The sequence below is a fragment of the Notamacropus eugenii genome, chromosome 5 (assembly GCF_028372415.1).
Source record: "Notamacropus eugenii isolate mMacEug1 chromosome 5, mMacEug1.pri_v2, whole genome shotgun sequence".
In the NCBI taxonomy this organism is placed as follows: domain Eukaryota; kingdom Metazoa; phylum Chordata; class Mammalia; order Diprotodontia; family Macropodidae; genus Notamacropus; species Notamacropus eugenii.
The window spans coordinates 186,524,261-186,537,135 of NC_092876.1; the positions used below are offsets into that span (position 1 = coordinate 186,524,261).

The following is a 12,875-nucleotide window of genomic DNA, read 5'->3' on the forward strand; positions in this document are numbered from 1 at the left end:
TCCTTTTCCCATTTTGATGATCTCTTTAGGATACAGACCTACAAGTGCTGGGTCAAAGAGTATGCACATTTTTATACCACTTTGGGCATAGTTCCAAATTGCTCTCCAGAACAGTTGGATCAGTTCACAATTCCACGAATAATGCATTAGTATTCCAATTTTCCCATATCTTCTCCAACATTTGTCATTTTCCTGTTTTGTCATGTCAGTCAATTTGGTAAGTGTGATGTGGTACCTCAGAGTGATTTTGATATGCATTTCTCTAAGCAATAGTAATTTAGAGCATTTTTTCCTATGACTATAGATAGCTTTAATTTATTCCTCTGAAAACTGCCTGTTCATATCCTTTGGCCATTTATGAATTGGGGAATGATTTGTATCCTTATAAATTCAACTCAGTTCTCTATATATTTTAAAAATGAGATCTTTATCAGAGTCACTGGCTGTAAAAATTGTTTCCCAGCTTTCTGCTTCCCTTCTGATCCTGGTTGCCTTGGCTTTGTTTGTTTAAAACCTTTTCAATTTAATGTAATCAAAATCATCCATTTTGCATTTCATAATGTTCTCTGTCTCTTGTTTGGTCATAAATTCTTCCTTTCTCCATAAATCTGACAGGTAAACTATTCCTTGTTCTCCTAGTTTGTTTATAGTATCAGTCTTTCTATCTAAATCATGTACTTATGTAGACTTTATCTTGGCATAGGGTGTAAGATGTTGATCTATGCCTATTTTCTGCCATACTATTTTCCAGTTTTCCCAATAATTTTTGTTAAATAGTGAGTCTTTATTTAATATGCTCTTTTGTGTGTGTTCACTAATAGGTCTATCTGAAGTTCCATTGCCTTTGGCCTTATTTTCTTCTTTCATATCATTGTAGTCATAATGCATGCAGTTTGATTTTGCTGATCTGGCTTTTGCTGATCTGGCCGATCTCAGAGTCAGTCAAGAAGACATGAGTTTGAATCCTGTCTCTGACACATCTTGGATAGGTGACCTTGGGCAAGTCACTTAATTTCTCAATGCTGCATCTCTCTAGGACTTTAGAACTCTGGGACTGGGTTTGTAGAACAAGTGCCAATAGACATTGGCAGAGGGAGCTTCCTTTGTGGGTTTTCCCCAAACCGATGAAATCACATTTACAATTCATGGTCAGCAGCTTATCTAAAAATATAGAGGGTTCTGTGTACTACAAAACCAAGCAGCCAAGAAAGCCAATATGATCCTGGGATACATTAGGCAGGCCTATCTAACAAGAAGACCTGTGGCTGGGCCCAAGGGCCTGTGGGACTGAATCCTTCTTCCCAGGGGCCCCTTTCAACTGTAAACTCATGCATTCCTACCTGATTCAATCTTGGGGAGCCTGACCTCCAAAGACAGGAGACTAGACTCCCTTTTCTCACATTTTCAACTCCTTAATGCCCTTTCATGATGCCCTGGGAGAAAATTACTTAGGAGTTTAGTTCGTGGTCTTCCCAAAAAGTGGGGAGCAGAACAGTACTCAATGTAAAATATGAATCAGTATTTCCTACACAAAAAAGAAACCCTTAACAACTCCTCTTGAGAGGAATCCTTAAAAAGGGATTCAGTAAATTATGTGCATAATTATGTACCCTTGAGAGGTTGATACTTAAACCTCATAAGAACATAAAGCAAGTAATATTTCACCTTGGCCCTGCACAATTTCCCTTTATGTCTTCTGGCAAACCAGCCCAGGACTTGGGCCCATCTTCTTGTTGGTGGTTGTCTTCCATCTTTTTAATTTTTAAATTACTACACTTAAATACCAAAACTTTTTTTTTAAAAAAAGCATTTCCATGTAAACTGGAGAATATAAAAAAGAGTCTACATGAAACTATGAATCTTGATTTCATGCTACTTGCTTTAAAAAAAAGTCTATAATAAATTCTACATTTTACTTTCAAAGGTATAACTGCATGTCTATGCTTCCTTCAGAACTTTCTTCTGTGTGGTTTAAAAGTTGTTTCAGTCGTGCTTCTCTCTATCTCTGCCTCTCACTCTCTCCCTCTTTGTCAGAGAAGGTGAGTGACTTGTGGTGCACTCTCTCCTCTCCATCCCTCCCACATCAATTTAAAAATCAAGAAGGGAAAAAAAGTAACAAATAAGAAACTAGTACTAATGGTTCACAGTTGTAATCCTAGCTACCTGGCAGGCTGACTCTGGTCAATTTTGAGCTCTGAAGTTCTAAGCTGAAATTGCCTATGCTGATTGGTTGTCTGCATTAAGTTCATCATGAATATGGTTAGCTTCTTGGAAGGCTGACTGTCAGATTGCTTAAGGAAGGGTAAATCAGTCTAGTTCTGAAATGAAGTAGGTCAAATTTCCTGTGCCAGTCAGTGTAGGACTGGCTCATGAGTGGGCCCTTCAATTCTAGCCTGGGAGAGCCCGTCTTTAAAATAAATAAAAATGTAGTGCTAAGAACTAACTCCAGAAGATATTTGGTGATGGGGCCTTAAAGACTTTTAATATCAAAAGCTGCTGCTTTTAAATAAATTCATTTTAGGTTAAAAGTCATTTGGAAATTATAAAAAGAAACCCAGTTTCCAGCCTGGGCAAGATAGGGAGGTCCTACTTTAATAGAAGAAAATTTTAAAATAAAATAAAAACATAGTCAAGCAAAATGAATGTATACCATAACCATGCCCCAAAATGTACTTTTCTTTTAGCACAGTGGTCTATCCCCTTTCTGTGAAAAGGTTGGTAACATGCTTCATCATAGGCTGTCTGAACATGGTTGCTTATTATGTTGATCAGAGTTATTAAATCTTTCAGTTATTTTTCTTTACAATGTCCTTGTATAAATTGGTCTACTCTCTACTCTACTCTCTCTGTCTCTCTCTCCACTCTACTCTGCTCTACTCTCTATCACTCTACTCTCCATCAAGTTCATACTACTCAGGATTCTTTGAAATCATGTTTTGTCATTTCCTACAGTGCAATAATATTCCATTTCATTCATATACCACAATTTGTTCAACCACTCCCCAACTGATGGGCACCCTCTTAGATTCCAGTTTTTCTTTTTTTCCCTTTTAATTTCCCTTCAGGAGCTGGAATTTTGTTTTGCTTGCAGGTGTTCCCTCTCTGTTGTTTTCCTTCCTCCATTTCCTCCCATTTCATCCTCAGTTTTTTTGCCCTGTTGAGTTTGATGTATTTCTATACCCAACTGTATGCGTATATGGGTTCAGTTCTCCTTTGTACATTTCAGATGGTCAAATCAATGTGATGTTTAAAAAGTTCTGAAAGACAGAGTTTTGGGGTAAATTAAAATCAGTTTTATTGACTACATTTGGAAGGCAGTCAACAAAAACAGGTTCATTGTCCTCTTGACAGCCAAGAGACCAAACCTGTTGAACCTTCGATATTTATAAAGATTTTTGGAAAAGGGATGTATCATGAAGATGAAAATCACCTTGGATTGGTCAAGAAGTAATAAGAATGAAAATTAATGGGAGGTAGGCTATATTATAATGAGGATCTTTGGGGTATATGACTTGGATCACCCATAACTTAGTTAAAGAGACATCAATTTCCATATTACCTGTCTGACAAAAGGGAGAATACACATTTTCCCAGATCTGTCTAAGTAAACACAATGAGCAGGAATTTATCCATTAGCCCAAATTTTGAATTTCTTTTACTGTTTTTGATTTACAGCTTTAGTTTAGGTAAGTTTTTGAGAGAGATTTTCCACCCTGGCTGATTTCTGGATGAGTAAGTAAAAAAGGGGAAAATCCTTGGTCCTAATCATCAAAAAGCAAGTTCTACTGCACCACTTTATCCTTTCTCCATTAATGTTTTCCTTTTGTCCTCCCTTCTCTTTCCACTCTTCAAACCAAATTGATTTGGCTCAGAATAAAATTAATTCAAACTAAGACCCCCACTTCTCCCCTTGTTTTTTTCTCATTTAACTCCTTCAATACCCTTTTGAACACACTGAGGTTCTGAAGGAACCCTTGTTTTTTTTCCTCCATTAAACTGTTAGCATGATATCACCATACACCTCCTTCCAGTTGATCAAATACATTTACTTTTCTAGGTTTCTTTTGACTTTGTGTTTATATTTCGAAGTTTTATTCAGCTCTGCTCTTTTCCTCAGGAATGCTTAGAAGTCCTCTATTCAATTAAAAATCCATCTTTTCCTCTTGTAGCATTATATTCAGCTTTAAAGGTAAAGTTATTCTCTTTTATCTTTTAGAATATTATATTTAGGATCTTTTCTTGTTTATGGTAGAAGCTTCCAGGTCTTGTGTGATCACGACTGTGGTCCCTTGTGATATGATGTGTGAACTGCTTTTTTCTGTATACTTATAGTATTTCAGTATTTTATCTTTGCTTGTAAGTTTGGGATTTTGGCTGTGATATTCCTGGGAATCTTCCTTTGGGGGTTTCTTTTAGGAGGTAATTGATAGATTCTTTCTATCTTTACTTTTAGTACATCTGGGTAGTTTTCATTTCCTATTTCTTGAAATATAATGTCCATGATTTTTTTTTGTGGGGGCCATGGATTTCAGATTCTTAAATCATCTCTCCTTGACTCATCTAGGTTGGTTGTTTATATATATTATATAATTAATATTATATATAATATATAATGTACATATCAGATATCTTATACTTTCTTCCATTTTTTCAATCTTTTGATTTTTGTTCTAATATTTCTTGCTGTTTCATGGAGTCATTAATTTCTATTTAGTCTATCCTAGTTTTCAGGAAGTCTGCTACTTGTTTACCACTTTCTCTTCTGAGATATTGATTCTCTTTCCAATTCTTTCCTCAAGTGCTTATAATTTTTTTTTATCTCTTGCTTCATTTCTTCTAGGTCTTCATGTAGTCCTTGTGAATAATTCCTTTTCTTCTTTTGAAAAAAGTTGCAAGTCCTTCTTTTGAAGAATCTATATTTGCAATACCTTTTCATACTAGTTGATGTTTTCTTTGATTTACTCACCTTACTAGTTTTAATTCCTGATTTGTGTCTTTGTGCCAGGGCCAACCTTGTCCACCTACTTTGGTCCTGTTTGGTCTTACCCTTGGTCCTCTGATATATATCTCTTAGGCTTTGGACCTCTTTAATCTTTGAGGTTGAGTAATGGCTCTTCAGCACCCTCTTTGACATCTCTGGACAGAGTGTTAGGGACATTAGAACCATAGAATGTCTTGATCTGAGCTTTGATTGCACTGGTTGCTGCAGCACTTTCAAGATCTCTATTCTGGGTCTGTCTGAGTGCTTAGGGGGTCTTTCTGGAGGGTGCCCTTTGTTCTTGCTGCTCTGGACCTAGATGATATACACATTTTTGATTACTGTCACCTGGAAGACTATAGGCTTCTTTCTCTTCTCTTGCTTTGGTTTTGCTGGGTACCATAGTTTAGATGGCTCTAGAGAAGGTGAGGCTGGTGGCCTTGCACAGCCCTCCTTCACTCAAAGTCATCTGCAAGTCACATTATTATTTTGATGTCATGGTGCTCTTTAAGAAGGACAAACACAAAAACAACAACTAATTTAGTAAGAACATTGATAAGCTGAAGACTATCTAAAGGAAGGCAATCAAGGTGGTGACTGAATTCATGCTAAATGTGAATCAGTTGAAGGAACTGTGGATTAATTTAGCCTGGAGATAAGTGGTGCAGTGGATAGAGTGCTGGGCCTGGAGTCAAGAAGATCTGAGTTCAAATTCAGCTGCAGACACTTATTGTGTGACTGTGCAAGTCATTTAACCTTTCCGCTTCTGTATCCTCAACTATAAAATTGGGATAGTAATAGTTCTTCCCAGGGTTGTTGTGAGGATTAAATAATATATTTATAAAGTACTTAGTAGAGTCCCTGGCACATGGTATGCAACGTGTGTGTTGTACATGTGCATACACACATATCTAGATACATATATAATTAGTATTTTTGTCTTAAAGTATCTGAAGATCTGTCATGTGAAAGAAAAATTAGACCTGTTCTGTCTGGTCTCAAGATTCAGAATCAGAAGTAATGGAGTTGAAGTTGCAAATAGGACAAATCTAAGCTTGATATCAGAAGAAAAAGAAAACTTCCTATCAAAACTATCCAAAAGTGTAATGGGCTGTCTTGGGACATCATGGGTTTCTTCTCACTTGAGAACTTTGAGCAAATGTTGGATGACCACTTGTCAAATACATTGTAGGGCTTTTTGTTTTTGTTTTTCAGGTACCAGTTGAACTAGATAGCCACTGAGAAACTTCCCTGAAATTCTGTAACAATATGAAATAATTCTGATTTTTATTAAAGTGATTGCGATTGTATTTGTATGGACATTTTCAAACACCTTAACATGAGATTTCTTAAGTATACTCAGTTCTTTCTTAATTTTATGTCATGATATCTTCGCTAACTTCATTTCTTCCTTGAATTCCTTCAGTGTGCCGATGAATTAGTTCTCTTTTTCTGTTTATAGAATTTTAAAAATAAAGTAATTTGGGTCATATTCTCCTATTCATTTTAATTCCTACTTTTGGTGATAGTTCTCCAAAAGAGTAATTCTTTGACAAATTAGTTTCAATGCTAGAGAAGAAAGAGGTGAGAGCCCATAAACAAACCTTATGCATTCGAACAAGATCCTAGAGGACATTCTTTACAGCTGACCCAGAGGAATAAAGCAAGGGATGCCTTAAATCTCCAAGTCTGTATCCAATAAAATATGGGGGAATGGGGTAGCGCCTCACAAAAATGTCCTCTCAGCTTTCCCTTTTGGTATAGGAAAAGTCTCATCACTTGAATTTCTGTAGTCAAGCTCTCTCATTTTCTGGCAGTCTAAAGCAATGAGGGAAGCAAATCACTCTCTGTGGCCTCTACTACCGATCTGATTTAACTCTTAATTTTACTGAGACAGCTTCTTGACTAAGGCATGAGGTAGATTCAGTGAACTATTTTAATTAAAATTAATACTCAATGAATTTTCTTCAGTATTTCTATCTTTAGGTGTCTTGAATCTTGAGACAGCAAATAGGGAAGTGGCCAGAGCTACAATATCCCTTAATAAAGCCCATCATCCATTTTATTGTGTCTTGAGGTGTAGCTTCATCTCTGCTGTTACTGTTGAGTATATTTCTGCTTTGCCTTAATTACCCCCTTCCCTTAACAATATTTCTTTCACTGCAATGGACCTCTTTTGTTCATTTCTTTGAACACTTCTAAACATTTTTTTTAAAGAGTTTCTGAGAATATTATTTTTGGAATTTGTTGATGTCTTAGAGGATATCAAGAAACTAATACCTTAAATGAGATAATTTGTAAAATTATGAGAACCTTAAAGCATTTTATACATGGTACGATTATTATCTTCCTGGAAATTCTTTTCATATAACTAAGGATGATATTCATTCATTTATTCTGTACTGCTTCTATTAAAGTCCTATTTCAGGGTCTCAGAGGACATGCAGTTCTCAAAAGCTATGCTAGTAAGTGCCTAGGTCTGGCAGGTCCTAATGAGCTGGAATGACTTTGTCCTAGGATTTTCTGTGCCTTGTACATTTATTCTGTTTTGTAGGGAGGTGGTGTGTGTTTTTCATGGGTCTAGATGCAATTCACAGGGAGGCATGAACAGATTATCTCTAGAGTCTCCTCCACCCACTCTCCTCAGAGGGTTATTTTGATTCTTGCCAGGAGTAGAAGCAGGGGCTGGCCACTCTGCTCTCCTCAGAGAAAGGATACTAGGTTGGAATTATATCTGCCCCTCTAAGTAAGTGTTGAGGAATTAATTTTTAGGTTCGGCCTGAGCTCCTGATCACTATGGGAAAGGAGTGCCTCAAGCCATATTTCAAAAGCTTGGTGCCCTTCCCCTAAATTCCAGTTTTTCAAAGAATACATGTAGGCAATGGCAAATCACCCTATTTATCCAAACGAAATATCAAACAGAAACCAGAGAAATTATACAATTGAAAAAACACTAGAGAATACAGAGTAAAGGTCTTTTACTGGAAGCAAGATATTTCAGCTCAATCAAGAGTCCCAGAACTTATACAAGGAAATTCCCATAAGTATCCACTATAGCTAGATGGGTATAGGGATGTGATTGAGGTGCTGGTTTCTCTACATGTCAGCTTCTTCCCAGAGTCTTAATATTCTTTTAGGGACTTGAAGAGAATCTGGAACCATGTGTCTTGTCTCAGGAAGCGAGAATCCACAAGACCAAGCTATTTTGTCCCTCTCAAGCTCCTCACCTCTACCCCTCCCTCCCTCGGGCCTGGAGCTTTGACTAATCAAATTATACCAATAAGAAACATCTTATGCAAACAACTTTTGCCCTGTGGATTACACATACATTTGATTTTCCTTCCTAGATTGCGTTTGGAGTTGTGGAAAGTATGGTAGTTCTGGAGTCAGAGGTAAGTGATCCCTGTATACCTTGTCTAACCCTTGGTTCAAATGGTCAGTTGTACGGAACTGTCCCCACACTTAAGGAGACTGATTACTCAATGCCCTGCACCAGTATCAGCAGCGGGCAGAGTTGTCTAGAGCTAGAGAGAAGAGATATCTGGGCTCTTCTGGCTTCCAGCTTCAACAGAGAAGCAATGCCATTTCATTCTTTCTCCAAGTCCATAGATGCAAAGTCTGGGAAGAAGCTGACATATATAAGTAGAAACATCAAGGAATTTCTTCTTGGGTGAGATCAGGGACTCTCTCTTTTGTTGAGATGAGTTATCCCGATCCCAAAGGGAGACCTCCTTCATTTTTTGTATTGTCTGGTATATATTCTCTGAATTCTGTTTTGCTATTGACTTGGATAAATGGATTTACTTGCTATTTGTTATTTGTGTTCTTTGTGGAACTGGCATTTGATAGGAAGGAAGTAAAACTCTGGATATACACCTTGGATGCACTTCTTTCCTGTTAAAGAATAGTAATTAGTAGCTTAGTTTGAATCTAAAAATTACTTTCCCTAGATTAGCAATCAATTTATATTAATTACAAACCTACAATGTTGCTAGGCAATGTGCTTTTAACTGCTAGGGATATAAAAAGAGGCAAATATATTTACAAACAAATACATACAAAGCAAGTTAAATACAGGATAAATAGAAAATTGACAGAGGGAAGTTAAGAGAATTAACAGAGGGATTGGGGAAGGTGGAATTTTAGTTGGGACTTAAAATAAGCCAGGGAGGTCAGTAGTCAGGGTGGAGGAGAATGATCAGGCATAGGAGACAGCCAGAGAAAATGTCCAGAGTCAAGAGGTGGAATATCCTGTAACTTGAGATCCTGCAACTTGAGGGTGTCTTAATGTCCTTTTCCCCTTATATTGAAATACCATACAACTTCTATCAAAAGAATTGCTTTTGTCCCCCTTTTCCTGTGTTCCCTGTCATTCATCTTCCTCATCCTGTGTCATGACAATTTTTCCTTATATTGCAGCCACCTTCCTCACCTTTTTTGTACTTGTCTTGTCCTTAAATCTCCAAACCCCATAAGAAACCCCAAAATTACATCATCATCCTACAGGTTTTTTGTCTATGTAAATCTGTTTTTTTCCTACATCAGGGCCTTTGTTTAGCTCCTTGCTAAATCTCAGGTCCACGTGCTTCATGTAATAAAGCTCCCAATGAATGGCTAAGAGAAAATTGTCTAAGTGAATTCTTTCATACCTGAACCAGCTCTCCCAACTGACACCTCAAAAGGACAATAATGTTGCCCTATGCAGTAACAGGGAAGGGCACCTAGGTGTCCAAGTGGATAGAGTGCCAGGCCTGGAGTGAGGAAGACTGGTCTTTCTGAGTTCGTATCTGGCCTCTGACACTTACTAGCTGTGTGACTCTGGGCAAGTCACTTAACCTTGTTTGCCTCAGTTTCCTCATCTTGTAAAATGAGATGGAGAAGGAAATGGCAAACCACTCCAGTATCTTAAAAAAAAAACCAACCCAAATGGGGTCATGAAGAATCCAACATGATTGAACAACAAAGTTTAGGGGAAAAGATAATGAGTTGTATTTTGGGATGTATTGGGTTTAAGATATCTGAAAGGCAGCTGGAGATGCCAGAAAGAAATGAGCAGAATTTGGAGCAGGATAGGTAGATCTGAGAGTCATCAGCATAGAGATGGTAATTAGATCCCATAGGAGTTAATGAGATCGCTGATACATATAATTCTACCTCAGTATCCCCTCTCTGAGGATAGAGAATGACCAACTTCTGGTCCCAGCCTACTGCTTTTCCCTCTTAGCAGGAATCAAGGTCTTCTATGCAGAAGAGTAGTCAGAGGAGATGCTAGAGAAGTCTATTCTTGCCTCCCTTCCAACCATTTGCACAGACCCTAGATACCTCCAAACCCCTTTAAAGATGCCAGAGAACCTTGTAGGGATGAGATGTAACCTATCTTGTCTTTCAGGCAGTGGAGCCAGGATTCTCTTAACTCTTCACCTGTTTCCTCATCTTGCCAATGAGGAGGTTGGAAGAGATGACTTTTAAGGTACTTCCATCTCTAAATCTAACATTCTAAGTTGTTTAAGCATTGGAACCATGCTTCATTGGCCTTGCATCCTCCTCAGTGATCTAGCACCTAGTATTTCTTCACTTCAATTTTAGAAGATCAGTAGTTTCATCATTTTTTTTTTGCCTATATTTCTATTTCCAGAATTTAGCACAGTACCTGCCACTTAGCAAGTCCTTCATACTTTATCTAAAGCCTTTCCTAATCCCTATTAATATTGTTTCTATTACTCTAGAACTCGTTTATATGTAACTGTTTTCCTGTTATCTCCCCCATTATTAGACTATGAGCTCCGTGAAGCCAAGAACTCCTGCTCTGTTTTCCCAGAGCTTGGTCTACATAGCAGGCACTTCATAAAATGCTTATTGACTGACAACTTAATTATTTGAACTGGTTCAGTAAAGGCAAAGCACACTCCCTATACTTCCTAGGCACGCAATAAACATTTGTTGAATCTAATTTCCTAGATCCTATTACTCTGGCAATTCTCAATTAAGATATTGCTGCCATTTTAAAGGTTTAGCCAAGTGAAGGTCATAAAGAGAAAAAAAACCTCTTCCCAACCACCCCTCCCCCACTATTGGGTGGCACTGGACAATGTTACTATTTTAATGATTCACCTTAATAATTATTTACACTAGTGGGAAACCAATATAAACTATAATAATTCACCCAAAGCTATTCCTGCTCCTGTTCCCAGGCTCTACTTTTGGCTCTGGTTATGTTCTTCTCGGGTCACCTTGCTGCTTTACGAATTTCAGGGACGAGGTTGGGATCAAGGGACTGAAGGAGTTTGCAGTGGGCAAGGCGTTTAGAGTGTCTAAGAAGGATGACTCGGAATTAGGATAATGAAATAGCTGAAGTTTCCTGGGAATGCTCCAGAGAAGTGCTAATACAGGTAGACAGAGGACTGCAGCTGCAGGAAGAGAAGACAGAGCGGGGGCGGGGAGGAACCAGCCATCCAGATGGCAGGCTCCAGACCAATGACGGGACGTCGGAGACCCTGGCCACACCCCTCAACACCAACGGCCTACCAAAGACGGGCGAACAATTAGCCCCGCCCCGTAACCCTGGCCAAGAACCTTCCAGCCCCTCCTAACTGTGACGACAGAGGGCCAGCCCCGCCCCCTCAGGCTCCCGGGGTCCTCGGCAGGGCCCACTCAAATTTCGCGACACACTCAAGTGCCCGCTCGGTTCAGCTTCTTCCCCCAAAACGACCCACCGTCGGCCCAGCTGTTCTCAGTGAAAAGCTCCCACTGGGGATCCCAGTCTCTTGCCTCACTCCTCCCCCCACACACCTCCCTTCGAGGGAGCCCCAGGCTCCGCTTCCTCTCTCCAGTTGATTAGCCCCACTTTTTTCCTCCTCATTCTCCCCCTCCGCCCCGTCGGCCATCAGCCCCTCCCGCTTTCCCAGCCAGGTCCTCGTGACTCCGCCTTCACCTCCGGAGTTTCTCAGTCAGGCCCGCCCCCTTTTCCATCAGCGTGCACGATGATTGGCTCCGACGAGCCGCCCCTTCCTGGGCGGCAGAGTCGCTCCCATTGGTGCCTGGTCGCTATGGCGTGGCTCTGCCGTCAAAGCCAATTGGTGACGGCTGCTGCCCCGCGAGATACCCCGGAGAGGCGTGTGTCGCAGCCACTTTTGCTCTGTCGGTTTGAAATTCCGACATCATGGCGGCGGCGGCGGTGACTGGCGCTGTCAGTACCGCTGCCGCAGCTTCGGGCTCGGAGAGCTGTGGCGAGGACGCGTCGGGCGGACTAGGGGAAGAAGCAGGAGGCCCGGAGAAGGACGACGTCATGCGGGCGGCCGAGGCCGTGGGGGAGAGTGAGGAAGACGAAGAGGATGTGTTCGAGGTGGAGAAGATCCTGGACGTGAAGACCGAGGCGGTGAGTGAGGGCGGGAGGGAGAGACACTGGGGCCTGCGGAATCGGTGCCGCGGCCTCGCCCTCCGCAGAGGCGGTGGGCCAGGCCGGCCAGGCTCCCTCCCTTTGAAGGGCCTCAGAAGGGAGCTGGTCCTCGCCTCCCAACCCCTTGGGCTCCGCGGCAGTGGGGTGACAAGGGCGGGGGCGGGAACGCAGCTGCTGGGCCTCGACCCCCCACTGGGGCCCAGACCCTTCCCCCTGCCCCCCTCCCCGCCCCCGCCCTCTCAGGCCTGGGAGGGTCGAGCCAGCCCGGCCTCCTTTCATCCCTCGCATCCGCCGGGAGCTTCCCGCTCGCCGAGCTCTCCCGTGAATTGTCGACGCCCATCTCTGCCCACCCTCTCAGGCCGGGAAGCCCCCTATGCTGGGGCTGACGTTGGCACAGTCCTGTCAAGGCTTTGGGGGCGTGGAAGCCGGGGGATTGCTAGAGTGGCCGGAGCTGGGATAGCGCCGATGGGCTTCTCTGTGGGCTGAGTCCTAGACGGAGCC

General features: G+C 41.1%; 1 protein-coding gene across 1 annotated transcript in view; it reads left to right on the top strand.

The window, feature by feature from the left end:
• Window positions 1-11,631: 11,631 nt before the first annotated feature.
• Window positions 11,632-12,875, top strand: part of MPHOSPH8 (M-phase phosphoprotein 8) — a 60,280-nt gene continuing 59,036 nt past the window's right edge. Inside the window, exon 1 of the mRNA XM_072611663.1 lies at window positions 11,632-12,353. Coding sequence (XP_072467764.1) covers window positions 12,138-12,353 — 216 coding nt within the window. The 5' untranslated portion in view covers window positions 11,632-12,137. The remainder of the gene's footprint in view (window positions 12,354-12,875) is intronic.